This window comes from Acanthochromis polyacanthus, chromosome 8 (assembly GCF_021347895.1).
Source record: "Acanthochromis polyacanthus isolate Apoly-LR-REF ecotype Palm Island chromosome 8, KAUST_Apoly_ChrSc, whole genome shotgun sequence".
In the NCBI taxonomy this organism is placed as follows: domain Eukaryota; kingdom Metazoa; phylum Chordata; class Actinopteri; family Pomacentridae; genus Acanthochromis; species Acanthochromis polyacanthus.
In genome coordinates this window covers 13143074-13160692 of record NC_067120.1, presented here as the reverse complement: position 1 = coordinate 13160692, position 17619 = coordinate 13143074, and the positions used below count along the sequence as shown (strand labels likewise).

At 40.6% G+C, this 17619-nt stretch overlaps 2 protein-coding genes across 8 annotated transcripts; one reads left to right on the top strand and one right to left on the bottom strand.

Moving 5' to 3' along the window:
• Window positions 1–80: 80 nt before the first annotated feature.
• On the bottom strand, window positions 81–16859 carry rab3il1 (RAB3A interacting protein (rabin3)-like 1). 7 transcript variants are annotated; one of them, XM_051951528.1, is made up of 14 exons: window positions 16765–16855; window positions 9780–9826; window positions 9164–9493; window positions 5545–5728; window positions 5312–5407; window positions 4371–4448; window positions 3919–4149; window positions 3593–3712; window positions 2588–2716; window positions 2388–2500; window positions 2138–2161; window positions 1613–1712; window positions 1449–1515; window positions 81–1335 (listed from the first exon to the last, which is right to left on the bottom strand). In XM_051951528.1, the coding sequence occupies exons 3-14, from the start codon at window positions 9370–9372 to the stop codon at window positions 1250–1252; spliced, it is 1437 nt and encodes a 478-aa protein (XP_051807488.1). In that variant the 5' UTR covers window positions 9373–9493; window positions 9780–9826; window positions 16765–16855; the 3' UTR covers window positions 81–1249. The 7 variants fall into 7 exon arrangements, with proteins under 7 accessions (XP_051807488.1, XP_051807489.1, XP_051807487.1 ...); XM_051951529.1 differs by lacking the exon at window positions 9780–9826 and having other exon boundaries at window positions 16765–16859; XM_051951527.1 differs by lacking the exon at window positions 16765–16855 and having other exon boundaries at window positions 9780–10802.
• On the top strand, window positions 10835–16862 carry best1 (bestrophin 1). The gene is made up of 9 exons (XM_022197918.2): window positions 10835–10986; window positions 12661–12755; window positions 12864–13097; window positions 14051–14205; window positions 14322–14399; window positions 14689–14841; window positions 14940–15020; window positions 15548–15699; window positions 15785–16862. Exons 1-9 carry the CDS (start codon window positions 10835–10837, stop codon window positions 16860–16862), a joined length of 2178 nt encoding a protein of 725 aa, XP_022053610.1.
• Window positions 16863–17619: the final 757 nt, after the last annotated feature.

Below are 17619 nucleotides of genomic sequence, written 5' to 3'. Positions count from 1 at the left end.
TCAAAGCCAAAGCAGCTTAACTACCAACAGCTGTCAGTTTTTGTACAATCAAGACCTATAAATGACACACAGTACAAAGGTGATAGTCAGGCTACAATGCCTTGTGTTTAATGGAGCGTTTACAGTTAATTATCAGTACACTGAGGTTATGACCCTCAAAGCCTTTAATAAGGCTGAGAAGCAGTTATTGCACTTTCTGACAATATTCTTCATTTTCACCTTCAAAAGTTTGTTGTAAAAAATTGGCCATTAATAATAACAAATCCAGACTATGAGGTACAACCAGTATACACTGTGTAATATGGCTATGGTTTGCATTCATGCAAAGTCATGTATGGCTTTTACTCTATGTACATACTGCTCATTGTAGACGTGCAAAACTACAGTTGAAACATGTTGCAAAGACTTGCATTAAAGCTCCTTTTTTTCTGTCTATGTTGTAAAGCTCCCTCTATTTTGTGCATGGAGGTGTAAGAATTACTTTGTTAACAATACATCTGATTATTAAGTCCAGGCCGAACATGAAGATGTTTCTTACAAGAGGCTGGATGTGGCTAATTTATGTTTTAATACAAGGCATCAAGACCAGGAAGTGCAAGAGTGCATCAACATAATTAAGGCCATGCTGAGATAGAAAGTCTTGGCTGTGGTGTTCGAGCTGATGATGAACTGAGATGCTAGAAAACAATGAGAATATCTGCTTTGTGGAAACAATATAACGATCAAATTACATAGCTGTAATACTTGAGGTAAACAAGCAGCTATACTCTCTGGGCTCCGTCCTGTGTTGTGCTCATCTTTTCAACAGACTAATGCCTGAAACATGACACATAGAATTCACTGTGTGAAGTTGTGTTGTCTCCACCCGGGAGATTAAACGCTCACAACAATAAAAACAAACATCCTTTACACTAGTGGAGACGATTACCGGAAGACAGTAGTTAGTATGGTGGCATGTGGTACGACAGAAAAAAAACATTTCTGGTTTAAACATCATCTTTAAAGTAATTTTACGTCTTTCTTGTTGTGCTGGTTTGATTCTAATTGTCTCATTATGTTTCCAGAAGTGGCACATGAACATTAACTGTTTCCCTTGTTGGTTGAACTCTGCTGCAGCACTAATTAATGCTGCACAACCTGATCAAAAACTGACCTGTGTGTTACCATAGTTACCCTAGTTACTGTTCTGAGTAATCAAGGTCCTGGGATTAGTTGTCCTGCTGGGTGTTTCAGTGGACAGTGAGGTCCTCTAGCCCTGGTCAGTGAGATAGAAACCTAACTTGGCCACAGTCATCTCTCTGCGAAGACGCATCACCTCCCAGAACATCTGCTCCGCTGGACGAGGATGAAGACACGACAAAACAATAACAAGTCAGTTATGTGGAATCCTGTTTTCAAAGCAAGAAAAAAAACTTCGAGATCTTAAGATTAAACAAATGTTAACTTACCATCATGCCTCACGAGGCCCTGCTGGATGTACCGAATATAAGTGAAAAAATTGCAGACAGCCGTAATCTGAGAGGTGAAAGAAAGGACAAGGTCACATACAGCCGCTCCTGGCAGTAGAAACAGAAATGCTCCTAATGAAAATAGCAGGAAAAATGATACTCACCCGTGCACGGCTGGAAGGAGAGATGTAATAGTAGCTCCCCTTGTCGCCGAGTTTAATGCGATGTCGGCAGAGTCGTGACATGCCACTTAATGCACATTTTCTACAAGCGGAGAACATCAGCTGTCAAAAAACTACAGCTACAACACGTGGATAGACACAATTATTGTTTTATGATGACATACACGGAACACGAGTTACACTTCTTCAGGTATTCAGCAATGAAACCTACGTATCTGAATAAAGCTACATGACAAAACATGTTCCAGTTGGAAACACACTGCAGAAGAAAAACAGCACAAAACAGAGGTGCACAGTCAGCGAAAGTTAGTCACAGAAAGACGAGGAGAGAGGACGTGGTTGTAGGTGTCATTAATGTCAAACCAGACACATGCAAGCCCCCGTGTGGGTCATTCATTTACACATTTGTTTACAACTTCTAACACATCTGGATAAGCAGACGTCATTTCATGCTACAGCTTAGTTAGTGAAAAGCTGAACAAATGATTGGTTCCTGAGAGGACTTACGTCTCTATCGCAGCCCTAAAGCCACTGAAAAAAAAGATTTTAGATCAGACAGTGATTAGAAATGTGCCCACTGATTAAACCACTCAGATACATGGTAAGACAGTGAAAAGGAGTCAGCTATGATCAGAAATCACCAGTGAAAGAACCAAAACCAAATAAGAGTGAATGTCCAGTGTTGGCCTGACTGTTGTTTAGCAGTGATGGTGAAACAGAGGACAGAATAACAGTTAGTACAGATGTGCCAACTCACTTAGGACCTCCACACTCTATCGCCGAGGCTTTAACCATCGGTAACGCTGACATGGCCACAGGCTCGATAGTCAGAGAGTTCTTTTCCACTGCGCTCTGAACCAACTGGGACAGCTGTGGACAACAGCAAGCACTAATGTTTACATTAAAATACTAGTGTGGCAGCGTAGGGGTTGTACAACAAAGCAGAAAAAGTCTGACCTCTGATCGTGTGAAGGAGAGGCAGGGTCCGATGTCTTCTGAATAAATTCGACTCAGGAAGGCAGAGGAACGGTCCAGACTTGGATGCTCTTTCCACATCAAAAACTCAGCAAACAGAACCGAGTCCATCTGCAGAAAGACAAAAGAAAATCAATCAATCTGTCAATAAACTACATGAAGCTACACTTCAGATGCAATGTGCTTTGTAATCACCTTCGATCATTTTAGAGCCATATGGAGCCATCACCTCAGAAGTTCTGCATTATCTTTCAGACATATTCTCATGTGTATGTACCCCACATTCTGATTCTTTTGTCATTTTGGTTAAGAATAATAATTTATATTATTGTTTGTATTATAATTTTTTCACCACGTGAATGATTTCATGTTTGAAATATGTTGATTTGTCACTTTATGACATATTTTGAACATTCTGATGATTGACAAAGAAGAATATTGCACAGAACAGCAATAGAAGAATGCCAACATCTATTTTGTAGACATTTTTCCACTCTTTTCCTCCAGCTGTTGCTACTCTCCGTACCACCAAGTTTGTGCACTTTATCATCTCTTGTATGATATTATCAATGGTAAAGCGCTTGGGGTAGTAATAGAAATATTACAATTTGTTAAAAAAGTATAAAAGGTAACTTAAAAATTTAAATGGAATGATATCAAAAACATGTTTTTTGAGGAGTATGCAAGAATATGAAATGATAAAAACCTTTCATTACAAAGATATTGCCAGAAAACAACCTCACTGGATCATGTTTGACCCACTTGTGCATCTAAAGGTTAAATTTAAAAAATGTATTAAAAATCCAAAGTTGCAGTCAAGAAGCCCATTTTCATTTATTAGCTGCACTGACAAAGAATCAACACTCGGACTCTTCAGCGTGTCTCTTACAAACTGGAGAAAGATGCTCTAAAACTAGACTGGTTCATAGGTAAAGAGAATTACAGAAAACAATGCCAGTAGCTGAACACGAAAGACTTGCGAGTTACCTGTCTGCTGTCAGTGCCCAGCCCCTCTCTGTGCTGCTGCCATGAAGGGTCATAGTTGACACTGACAGAGTGTCCAGGTACCAGGCAGAGAATCAGAGAGAGGAGAGCAGGAGCAGTAGGCTGACAGAGGAAGACACACCAGAGACCCACAAGAAGAAAAGTCAGAGAGAGGTTAGTAGTGAGAGAAAGCGACCTTGGCTCAATGCAAGAGATAAGAGAGACTGGAAGCGTGGAATAAAATATAAACAGAGGAACGCAAAGCTCAAAGTTACAGAAACATTATTGCAGGAGAGAAGAAACAAATGTACAAACTTCTAGCAGGTTACCTCTCGGTCCTCTTTAGGCTGAATAGAAACAGGTGAAGGTTCTGGTTTTCCAGATGAAGTTGGAAAGCCTCCGCTGGCACTCTTGTTCCGAACGTGGCCGCCGACGTGCTTATACGCTCCCCTGGTACCTGAAGACTGCAGCTGAGGATGCAGCTGGCGGTTCGGTGAAGAAGGTGTGGAGGTCAACACCAGAGTCTTCAGCGCAGTCACCTCTGCCTGCAGAACGTCAATCTGGGAGACAGATGCAGAAAGAAATACTTAGAATTTGGAAAAAAGAACCACATTGCTGAAAACAAAACTTTTATTAGTCGCTGTTTCAAGTAGCACAAATCTGATTTTGGTCCTGAAACTGTTTTAGGTGCACAAGCTCCGTAATCAAACAAACAGGTTCTGAAAATGACCACTCCTCACATTTCAGCCGCAGTAAAGAAACACAGTCAAAACTCACACACCTTCCCCTGAGCCTCCTTAAGCTGTTTCTCCGCTGCTGCTTGTTTGACATTAGCTTCACGCACCATCTTGTGAGCTTCCTGTTAAGACATACATTGAAACAATAAAGACCTGACATGCAATGTGCTCACGAGCCAAAAAAAATTAGTAACTTAACAGTTAACTCTGGTGTTGTCCTGTGGGTCAAAATTGAGTTTGAAAATGTGGAAAATATATAGATTTTTACAGTAAAACTTCTGATGTACACATTTTCAACATTTTTGGGAAATCTTTGAACATTTTTTGGTGGGAAAAAAGAAATGTTAAAAATGTTTCTCAAGAACATTAAAAAAAAAATCAGTTGATTTTTCTGTGAATGTTCTTAAAGAAATTATTACAAGTTTTACTGATATATATGTCATCACTTTATACATTTTTAGGATTTTTTGGGAAGATTTTTACTAATTTTTCGAAAATATTTACAAGAATTTTCTTGCCAAACAAGTTTTTTTTTTTTTAACTTTTAAGGGAAACTTTTAATGAATTATTGGAATTTTCTTCCTGAAGGTTTTGCAAATTTTCAGAAATTTAGGGATTTTTTTTGCTGGATTTTTTTGGTGCCTGTAAATGAGGACAACAAGAGGGTTAAAGAGACAAATATTGTCAGAATAAAATATCCTCAAGAGTTGGTGGACACTAAAGAGAAAAATAATACTGAAATTGGTTGTATTAACTGAACAGATAATAAATAACAATGTTGCTTCACATTTGCTGGACATAAAGAAACTGTTTTCTAAAGTAATAACTGTTTTTAGTTGCTACTTAAGTGGTGTGGGTTTAGAAACTAGAACACCTGTAATAAATTCTAATTGTGTATTTCAACACTTTTACATCATCATAAACTTTCCTTGTTATCAGCTATACAAATTACAGTTCACTCAGCAGACCGTCCATTACTGCTGACCTCAAACAGACTGGCCGTCAGCTCCTCCAGCTCCTGTTCCAGCTGATTCCTAACTTGCGACAGACGCTCGCACTCTTTGTCTTTTAGTTTCAGTTCCTGAGAGGCAGACGAGAATATGTCACAACCGCATATAACAGGGAACAACATCTGCATTGTCATCTCTTTTTTATTTCTTCCAGGGAACACTATCTTTTGTGTGTCTGTGCGTGAGAGCACGAAGTAGGTTACAACACCTTCTTTGCGGCGTCCAGCTGTTCCCTCAGGATCTCTGACCCTTTTTCTCTTATTTCCTTTTCTTTGATCTCCAGGGAGGAGCTGCGGAGTCGGGAGAGCTGGCCATGACCTCTGCCTGAGGTGGGCCCGGCCTGACCTCCTCCCTCCACTCTGGACTCTGGCTCTGGATCCAGATCTACCAGCCTTCACAAGACCACAAACAAAACCAGAAATCAGCACAATAAACGGACTTTTTTTTTGGTCAAACCGTAACAGCCAGTATAAACCTCATAATTTACTTTGAATCTTATTGTGTGACGTTGAAAGACGCGTCTAATTAGTTGTCATTCATGAAACAAAAAGTATAGCCTCTATAACCCTGAGGATAAAATGATACTTTTCATGTAAAATGTCACTGCTTCTACTGAGCCATATTTGCATGTTCAGGCTTTTCAGAGAAAAAGTTTCCAATAGATGAGCATTGGGTGTTAAAATCATCAGTCTTTCTTTTTTCACAGCAGACATTTGCCTCGTGAAAGCAGACAAATTGCAGGTATTAAAAAGAGATTTATCAAATAATCAATTAGTTCTAGATAACCAGTTAACCGAGTTCAGTAACATCAACATCAACATCTTTCACATTTTTCTGTCATTTTACAGACCAACTAATCAAGAAAATGATTGACAACAGATTCATCAACAATGAAAACAATCATTAGCTGCTGTCCTACTTTTCAATGTTATCCGACATTTTACTGGCAAAACACTCAGATCAGTTACACAAATAATCTAATATTTAATACATACATATATTTTATACATTAGCATGTATAGCAGTAGGTGATCTTTTTAAAATCTTCTTTTTACTAAACTGATTCATCAAGAAAATGAACAACTGATTAGACAATAATGAAAAGAGGTATTTGTTGCAGCCCTAATTTAAAACTGAGATCTGTATAAAACATTATATAATTATAGTGAGCAGTACTTGGAAGCTTTAGAGAACAATGTGTGAAACTATGAAAATAACACTTCATTGTAGCTTTAATTACTAACATCAACACTGGCTCTGGTGCAATAAGGAGTCCCAGTAAGCCATTAAAACCTATCAGAGCCAGTTTGCATGAATCAGAGCCCTGAAACTGAAGCAGATAAACTGCATTCATAACTTTATTATGCGCATCAGTGCGTTGGAACCTTTAAAAACTATTTGCCTATCATTCAGGTCTGCAGCTGAACTGTGTCTGACAACATTAAAATAGTTTCTCCTCCAGCTCTAATCTGTCACACATGTTCCCAGCTGACGACCCCGGAGGGACCCCGGACCACAGTTTGGCACCCACACTGCATTAGCATTCCCAGCATTTCATTTTAAATAAACCACATTGTTTTTCGCAGTAACTTTTATCCCGGACTGGTAGTTAAAGTCCACAGCAGCTAACTACCCGCACACATTAGCAGACTTTGAGCTAACTAGCCAGTTAGCTTACTGTTAAAGTTTTCTCCACGGAGAGGTGCTCCGTCAGCGTCCGCCCTTACCCTGTCAGTGTCCGGGACAGCAGACTAACCTCCCAGCCGGTCGGTCTGTCTGTCTGTGTTTCTGTCAGCTGCTCCCCTCCAGCTTCCTCCGACTGTCGTTGTTTAAATTAAATGAACAGTTTTATCCCAGACGGAGCTAATGTTAGCGCGTCTCCCTGACACAGAGGCAGGAATCACAGCGGAGGAATGCGGACGCTGACGTAGACAAACAACAGCAGCAGCAGTGACACAAACAAAAACAAACAGCCACGATGCAGCCAGTGCCTGTTCAGGTGCTTCTGTCAGGGCTTCCCTCTCTGTATTTCCAGGTAGGAAAAGCAGTGACTCTTGCGTTTCTTCTTGCTCCTTCTCCCGCAGGTCACATGACAGCGCATCCACTCCCAAACACACACATCCTGTCCGGACACACACTTCACCTCAGGCCTGCCGGGATCCACACCCACCCACCCGCAAATACCTTGATCGGAACCTGGTCACTGCTTCATTTTAAAAGTAATTTCAGAGTGAAATAAGTGTGAGACACTGTGTTCTCTGCAAAGCTCAGCCCTCTTGAAAATGACACGAGTGCAGGCAGCTGGATCAATCATTCTCTAAATGTGCGACTTCAAATTACTATGCAATACAAAAAAACGCCCAACAACTTCATTTGTTCCCTTGAGGGCAATTTAACCCTCCTGTTGTCCTCATTTACGGGCATCAAGAAATATCGTTTCCTTGTTTGAAAAAAAAGAAAATCCTTGTAAATATTTTCAAAAAAAGGAGTAAAATTCTTCCCAAAAAATCCTAAAAATATTTAAAGTGATACATATATATATCAGTAAAACTTCTATTTTCTTTAAGAACATTCACAAAAAAATCAACCAAAACTTTTAATATTTTCTTTAACAACATTCACAAAAAAATGTATGTGAATGTTCTTAAGAAACATTTTTAACATTTATTTTTTCCACCAAAAAATGTGGACATCAGAAAGTTCACTGTGAAAATATATATTCCCCCCCCCCCCCCCACACACACACACACACATTTTCAAACTTTAAAACGGGTCAATTTTGACCCTCAGGACGACACGAGGGTTAAGGAACACAGAGCAACTGGATCAACAAATAAATGCGGATTGAACATAAATAAGTTAAATTAGTCTAATTTATGATGATTTACGGCTATTGTGTGTAAATACGACAAAAATGTTTAAGAACCATCATCTGGACCCACCTCATCCTGAGGGGGCTGAGGACATTTGAATTCTACTGGTGAACTATTGAGGCCATTCTCACTAGCAGCATCATTTTAGTATACATGAATTCAACAAAAAACAAACCGCAAGTGCCTGCAGAAAGCAGTCAAGTCATCCCTGCCATCTCTGCAGCACATTTACCAACAGAGGGTCTTCAGAAACACCAACATCCCCCCTTCACACTCCCACCATCTGATGCTGAACTACCTCCATATTCAAGGACAGTTTCTACTCTCATGTCAAAAGACTCTACACTAATGTCCATCATCAACAATGCTAACCGCTGAGCCCCTGCGCAGCCCCCTACTCTAAAATGTCCTGCAATTTTCTGATTATTTTGCTCCTGTTGTGTGTTTATTTAGAAATTAGATTTGCCAAACTTATGTTAGCAGATTTTTTTTACACTCTTGCATGCATTAAGACTTAGTACCACCAAACCTAAGACACTCACCATGCAGTCTCAGGATCCTTTCTCTGAGTTTAGTCCTCCATCTCTCTTTCTCCGCTAATTTCCTGTCTGCTGTACCCTCTAATAAAAGCTAAAGGTACAATCAAAACAAGTCCTGATCTGACCCTGCTCTGCTCATATTTTACTACATCTGTGTGATGGCTGTTCTGCAAAATGAGATTTCACATGCAAAACATGCCTGAGATGAAATCATGCACTGTCTGAGTTACACAAGTGGATAAATATAGATGTTTGCTTGCTAGTTTACATGATGTATGAAGTCGTTTGACTTGACTGCCTGGCTGCTACTATATTGTGATAATTATGAGTGAAAGCATCCACAATCCAAGAGGAGCCATACAGATGAGCTCAAACTCATCTTTTTTGCCCCAGTGCTTCAGGATTTAAAACTTACCGTCCAACAACGCAGCCTCCCTCCTCAGTGACTCTGCTGGACTTATGTCTGACTGCAGCCACATCAGGAGTCCCAAAGAAGACGGTAGAGGAATACACTGCTATTCCTGATCTCCCCGCTTTGAGGACTTCATATCCTGGGTTCGATGAAGCTGAAGATGGTGGAGAGGAGGAAATCTGGACGCTATGAATTCCCTCAAAAGCATCCATCTGTCCCTCTCAGGCAGCGCAGAGACTCATCTGACACTACTGGAAATTGTCACTGAAGATTTAGCTTGTAGAATAGCTTCTGTGGTGTCAGGTGATGATGATATCTGTAGGTGTTTAGCACCTAAAGTACAGAAAAAAACAGAATTACATACTGCAACTTAAAGTCACATGAATCCTAAATGTCTTATGAGCAGTCCTCCAGTGGACAAACCATGACCTCTCCAGTGTTTAAACTGTAACTTAACCACATTTCTCCTCTCTGAACACTGCAGAGCTTTACTTTGCAGGCTGTCATGCTAAAGGAATTTTTCTTTGAGATATCCAAAGTAAACAGAAGTTAAGCACAAGTGGAATGTGATACAATTCTACAAAGATCTAAAGACAACAAATACAGAGAATATACTCACCAAAATGGACAAAAATGATTCTCAATTGTTGCAAGTGCACCAAAAATCTGCAAAAACAGCAGAAATTCTGCTTTGATAATCTCCAGCTTGAGCTCAGTAAAGTCTCCGCACTTCGCCCTGCTGTTGTTCTCCTGGTTATACTGGAAGGGTTAATCACTAACACCATCTGACCAGGAACAATTCACAGTACACAGTTGTTTCCAGCAGAGGGGGTCACACACAGTCTCACCTGACCTCAAGACTTTCATTACAACTTACTGAACTCTTCAGGTGGAAAAAATAGTATTGAAAGATGAAACATGTTCAGAAGTGTGTTTGATAGAGTCAGAAATATACAGAAATGACTTGTTGAACTTTGAATCTTTGCTGAAGTGAGTTTTGTATCCCTATTTCTAATTCAAACACGTCTACTCAGCACTCGTGCCTTTAACCAGCCTATTTGTGGCGGTGTGTGCGCGCTCCACTCACCTCAGATTTGTTCAGATTAACTGGACCTGGCCTCACAATGCAGCTTTGTTGCAGAAACAGATTAACACATCAAGTGACCGGAGGTGTAGAAGTCCCTCACTCTCATTTTCTTTCCTACTTTTCTTTCCCCAACATTCTCTCCGGACGCTGCCGCCACGCATCTCAAAGCCACAGAGAAACATTTCCATTTTCATTGGTAAGTAGAAAATTTGACCTATTTGTGACCTTTATATACAGTATTTCTCTGGTTTATCGCTGCAAAGTTTATGTACATATGTAGTGGTGTATTTAATCAATCAATAAAATGAGAAATTCTATTAATTTAATTAAGCAGTAAATAGAGATTAATATTAGTTGATATAGTTTCCGAACTGTGCTCCGTGTAAATCCAAATTTGTGAATTATAGAATAAGTAATAAACACATGAGAGCTGTTTTGTTTTTCATTGCAGATATGCGACCACGTTGGCCTTATGAGACTGAGGTCGATCACAGACTTTGAGCTCAGACGAAGCACAGAAAACATCCCATTGATGTCCTTCATGTCAGGCCACAGTCTGCCAGAAAGTTGGGCATCAAGCAGCAGAAATGACTGTGACATATTCACGCAGAGTTGCTGATGCAGGTCTGGGGACCTTCTTCAATCTGCTCCTGCGATGGAAGGGCAGCATCTACAAACTGCTCTACAGAGAGCTCATCATCTTCACTCTGCTCTACTACTTCTTCAGTATTGTTTACAGGTAAGCTCTGAGGAGAGACACAGTCCAGCAACCTGCAGACATAGAGATGAGTAGTACTAGGGTAACCAAATATCAGATCCAGTAATAACATTTTTTTCACTTTTCATTTGCTTAACAAATGTACAAGATTTTAAAGCTATGGTCTTCAAACAAGGATATTCAGACTCCTGGGTGTCTATGAGTTGTCTTGAGGACATCAGAATAGTAAAACTATACAAAAAAATACAACTATAATATAGGAACAATTGTCTGCTTTCATTTCAGCTGTTATAAATACAAGCAAGAACTATTTTCGTAAAAGTGAGACAAAAATTTTCACGCAGGTCAGTACATGTCTAGGAGATCCTTACAACAGCACTTACACAAAGACATGAGTGGGTCTTGACGTGTTGTCACAGTTAACCTTCGTGTCGTCCTGCAGGTCAGATTGACCCGTTTTAAAGTTTGAAAATGTGGGAAAAAGATATATTTTCACAGCGAAACTTCTGATGTCCACATTGTCAACATTTTTGGGAAATCTTTGAACATGTTTTGGTGGAAAAAAAGAGAAATGTTAAAACTGTTTCCTAAGAACATTCACAAAAGAAATCAACCAAAACTCAGCGAATGTCACTGGATTTTGGGTGATTTTTCTGTGAATGTTCTTAAAGAAAATATTACAAGTTTTACTTATATATATATATGGAATCACTTTAGATATTTTTTAGGATTGTTTTTGAAGATTTTTACTCATTTTATGAAAATATTTACAAAAATTTTCTTGCCACATTTGGGGGATTTTTTTTAAAATAAAACTTTTAAGGGAAACTTTTAAGGAATTATTGGAATTTTCTTCCTGAAGGTTTTGCAAATTTTCATTTTTTTTTTGCTGAATTTCTGGATTGTTTTTCAGATAAGGAAACAATATTTTTTGGTGCCCGTAAATGAGGACAACAGGAGGGTTAAACACTGATCAGCTACAACATTAAAGCCACCTGGCTAACGCTGTGTTGGTCCAACTCTTGCTACTAAAACAGCTCTGATCCATCAGGTCAGGGACACACGTCCTCTGAGGATGTTTAGTAGTGTTTGGCACTGAGATGTTGGCAGCAGTGGATCCTGTAGGTCATGTGGGATCTCCATGGATAGAGTACGTCACAATTAGATTTAGATCCAGGGATTTGGAGGCCTTGGGCTCTTTGTGGTGTTCCTCGAGCTGTTCCTGAGCAGTTTTTGCAGTGTGGTGGCACACATTACCCTGCTGAGGGAGGTAGCTGTTGTGGGGAAGTACTGCTGTCAGTGAAGTGGGATGCTTGCAACACATTTTGGAAGATGGCACATGTCAAAGTAACATCCACATGAAGGACCCAATATTTCCAAGCAGAACAGAGCTTTCTACATTTTTTTTTTTTTACACTGTATTTAAAAGAATTTTATGGCTGTGGTCACCAAACAAGGATCTGGAGAATATTCAATATAATCCAAGTCACCTGTCAGTGGTTTAATATTACAGCTGAACAGTGTAGTTTTCAAACAGTTTTTAGAGTCCTAAAACATCTCATATTTGACAAGAAAAAAAGGTTTTGACAAAGTAAGGATTGGGAACCACAGTTACATTTGACTAGTAAACGCAGCACAAAGTATTTGCCCCAGAACTCCTCAGCATTGAAGAACTTACCATGTTTCTTTCACCAGATTTGTGTTAAACAACGATCAGAAGAGGCTGTTTGAGAAGCTGTCAATATACTGTGACCGCTATGCAGAGCTCATCCCAGTGTCATTCGTGTTGGGTGAGTTTGGTTGATGGTTTTTTCTACTGTCAGGTTAACCCAAACTGCTGTGTACCTGGACACCTTAATTAAAAACTGCCATCTAATCCTTTACTGTCTCCAAACCAGGTTTCTATGTGACCTTGGTGGTGTCCCGTTGGTGGGGCCAGTTTGAGAATGTGCCCTGGCCAGACCGTTTAGCGGCATTAGTAGGAGGTCATGTTCGTGGTGCTGACGAGGCCTCCAGGCTGACCCGTCGAACGCTGATGCGCTACGCTAACCTATCTGGTGTTCTCATCTACCGCTCTGTCAGCACAGCCGTCTACAAGAGGTTCCCCACCATGGAGCACCTGGTGCAAGCAGGTATGACATGATTCAACCACCAACTTTATATCATGGAGAACACACCCAAAGCTGCTCACTTAACCCTCCAGCACCAAATAATATTGTTTCCGTGTCTGAAAAAAATCCAAAAATTCAGCAAAAAATAAATAAATTGCAAAACCTTCAGGAACAAAATTCCAATAATTCCTTAAAAGTTTCTCTTAAAAGTTTTTTAAAAATACCCCAAATTTGGCAAGAAATTTCTTGGAAATATTTTCAAAAAATGAGTAAAAATCTGACAGATTGGCGACCTGTCCTGGGTGTCCCCTGCCTTCGCCCGAGTCAGCTGGGATAGGCTCCAGCACCCCCCGCGACCCTAATGAGGATAAAGCGGTGTATAGAGGATGGATGGATGGATGGATGGAGTAAAAATCTTCCAAAAAAATCTTTAAAATATCTAAAGTGATGACATATATATCAGTAAAACTTCCAGTATTTTCTTTTAGAACATTCACAAAAAAATCAACCAAAATTTGGTGAAATTCGCTCGATTTTGGTTGATTTTTTTGTGAATGTTCTTAAAGAAACATCTTTAACATTTCTTTTTTCCAACAAAAAATGTTCAAAGATTTCCCCAAAATATTGAAAATGTGACATCAGAAGTTTCACTGTGAAAATATTTTTTTTTCCCACATTTTCAAACTTTAAAACGGGTCAATTTTGACCCACAGGACAACACGAGGGTTGATTTGCATCATTTAAAAGTCTTGCAGAAACAGTCAAATGTTCCTTTTGGACATACAGGGTAAAGAAGAAAAGGTCCCAAAGCAAACCAATTCAGACTTGCTGTCTCCATCTGATGTGGTTGAACTTTCCGCACGCTACATGTAACCACTTGGGGACTGAGATCACAAGTTCTGGTGATGAAAATCAAAACAATGATTATTTGGCTGCTTTCATCGCCACGCTCTGTTTCTGTTTGTCCCTCTCAGGTCTGATGACGTCTGAGGAACTGAGGCACCTGGAGGATCTGCCGTCTCCACATAACAAGTTCTGGGTGCCCTGCATGTGGTTTGTCAGCCTGGCTCTGAGAGCACGGACTGAGGGTCGCATCAACAACGACGTGGCGCTCACAGCCATCCTCACTGTAGGTGTTCATGTCTGCTGGCCTCAAGAGCCTGAACTTCTTCAGTTTGAAGAATTGTTGGCCTAAAGAAACATTTTCCGGTTTTACATTACCTGCTTTTTCTTTCCTCTGTTCAGGAGTTGAATAGTTTACGGGCAAAGTGTATGAAGCTGTACGGTTATGACTGGATCAGCCTGCCTCTTGTCTATACTCAGGTTTCTTGGATGCTGCATTGTATGCCGTAACTGAAAAATAGCTGATGATTTGGCATTAGAACAAATACTCAGTCATTTTCATTCACTGTCACAAACTAATGACGAATGAAAAACAATGACAGTAAACTAATTCAAGATAAGATGTTTTCTTACAATAATTCTTTAATCCTTGCAATGATTAAGTCAATCAAATGCATTTGATGAATGAAAAGAGAATAAAATAATTAAATTAACTTTGTAAATTCTCTCTGAAGTTGTTGTGAACACTCAACTAAAATTAATTATTTAGGTGGCGACAGTGGCAGTCTACAGCTTCTTCCTGGCCTGTCTGATTGGTCGTCAGTTCTTGGATCCAGCTCAGGGTTACACCGGTCATGATCTGGACTTCTACCTGCCTGTTTTCACCCTGCTGCAGTTTTTCTTCTATGTTGGTTGGCTGAAGGTGAGGCACAGCTGATTAATCATGTGATTCACTCACGCAAATTTGATTAATTTGTCCACTTCTAATATTAATAGAGGATGTCTTTTGCTTTGTCTCAGGTGGCCGAGCAACTCATAAACCCTTTTGGTGAAGACGACGATGACTTTGAAACTAACTGGCTCGTTGATCGCAATTTGCAGGTGTGGATCTAAATCAAAAATATTTGCCTTTTATGGACCATATCACTGCAAAAACTCACAATCTTACAAAGTGTATTTGTCTTATTTTTAGTCAAAATGTCTCATCCTATTTAAATTCACTTAACAAGTGACCTTTCAGCAAGACTAGTTCTAGGACAATGCATCTTAGATATCTTGTTTTGAGTTGTATTTTACAAGAAAATTCAAAATAAGTTTAATATATCTCAATTTAGGAGGTTACATGGCTTATTTTAAGACACCTAAGCTTGGCAATCCTGGTAAAATATAGCTTAAAATAAGTTTTCCCTGCTAATTTTAAAATCTCAATATTCTAAATATCATATCTTATTTCAAGAAATCTTACCAAGCCATTTTTCACTTGTTCTATTGACAGATTTTTTCACTTATTTCAAGGTAAAAGTTTATTGACATAAGTTTTTTTTCTTGTTTTGAGAGGGGCATTTTTTCCAGTGTATTGTAGCTGTCTTGTTTGACCTGCCGTGTTTTTTCCTGCTTTCGTTTCCCAGGTGTCCTTGTTGTCTGTGGATGAGATGTACGACAGCCTGCCGCTGGTTGAGAGGGACATGTACTGGAATGAGTCTGAACCGCAGCCTCCCTACACTACTGCCAGCGCCGAACATCGCAAACCCTCCTTCATGGGCTCAGCGCTGGATATCAGGTTCACTATTGTTTTTGTTTTCTGGCAGACAGTTCTTGAATCTACTCCTTCACATGTGGTTAACCTTCTGCTTGATCTGAACCAGTGTTCCTAAGGAGGAGATGGAGTTTCAGTCCAATCTGGAGCAGATCAAAGAAAACGAGGAAGCCAACTACTCCACGCCGCTGCTTGGAGGACTGGGTCGTCTTTTTGGTGTCCAGTCCCCAAACTTTCCCCGTTCATCCCGGGTGTCTCTGCTGCGCCGCCGCCCAGGAGCTCCACTAAGCCGCTTCCCTCTCTACCTGCACCCAGAAGCACCTTTAACTCCAAGTCAAGGCCGCCACCCTTTGAACCAGGAGCGAGATCCAGACTACGCCTTCTCCACTTTGCCTTTGTATGAGAGACCAGGTTTCTACAGCTGCCCTCAAACACCTATCCACTGTGTGCCTCCTGCGGTGCCCCGACCTCGACCCGCCCGGAGAACCCAGAATGAGTGGGACCGCAGCTGCAGCTCCCTGGCTCCTCCGCTGGTGGGCTCACAGTTTCTTCCTCCTGACACACCTAACCACATCCCCCCACCACCGTCCTCTGCTTTCCCGTGGCTCAGTGAGGATGGTGACATGCAGAGCACCCCCACCTTCTCCTTCCCTGACCCTCCGCCCGAACTTTGTCCGATATCTAAGCTCAGACCGGGACACGGCCTGCTGTCTCGCCGCCCTCCCCCTCCTCGCCTCACTTTGGACACCCTCCCATCAGGAGACAGCCAGCCTGGACCCCCAAGTGCTCGGGCAGCAGGAGGTGGAGGAGAAAGGGTGTTCTCGTTCAGTCCTCCCTCTCGCACGGCGCCAGCAAATCCCAGTAATCCCAACAGCAGCTCTAGCAGCATTAATGCAACAAGCACCAACAGCGCTGGCACGACAGGAAGCCTCTGCAACGGTACAGGTCACGGTAATTTCAGTAACCATGGGAACTTCAGCGCCAACGTGAAGGCGAGCAGCGGGGGAACCAACGGCGGGCCGAGCAATAACACGAACACTGTTTCCACTTCAGCACCATCGCAGCAAGAAACCAATCAGCAAAACTCACCCAATGATTCAGGGATCTCATTGGCTGAAGGGGACCTGCTGGGCGTTCTGGTGGACGGCGGGGCGAACAAGGCGGCAGGAGGGAGGGAGCAGGACTGAGAAAACAAGGTGTGACACACTGTTTTTCTTTATTGTGTGGGGTATTCAACATGCTTCACACCAACAGGGACTGAACTGTGTTACTTTTGAAATGCTTTACAGCCATCCGGACCCCGCCTCAACACAGTTATTCTCTACTTCCTGATGAACTCTCACAGAAGAATTAACCTACTTTTAACGCAAAAAGCACCTTAAGAGATTTAACCGTCAACATGTAAAGGAGGAATAAGAAATACTTTCCGGTTTCCTCCGAAACTCAGCCACAAGAGGCCAAAATGTGTATATTCTTAATCTCTGGTAGTCTTAGCGTTGTTTCTATCAGTGTACTCTTTGATAAATATCACTTAACACATGTTATGCTTCTTTGTCATTAAACTAAAAATTGAAACTAAGCAATAAATAAATACAAATCATTAAAAATCACATTGTTTTAAGCAATACATAGTGTAACAAGAATATCCTGGAGGGGTCTGTGGCTGTGGTCCCATTTTTTGGAATGCAACTGCTTAACCCTCCTGTTGTCCTCATTTAGAGGCACCAAAAATATTGTTTCCTTGTCCGGAAAAAAATCCAAAAATTCAGCAAAAAAATTTCCCAAATTTATGAAAATTTGCAAAACCTTCAGGAAGAAAATGCCAATAGTTCCTTCAAAGTTTCTCTTAAAAGTTTTATTTTTAAAAATAAATTTGGCAAGAAAATCTTTATAAATATTTCCAAAAAATGAGTACAAATCTTCCAAAAAAATCCTAAAAATATC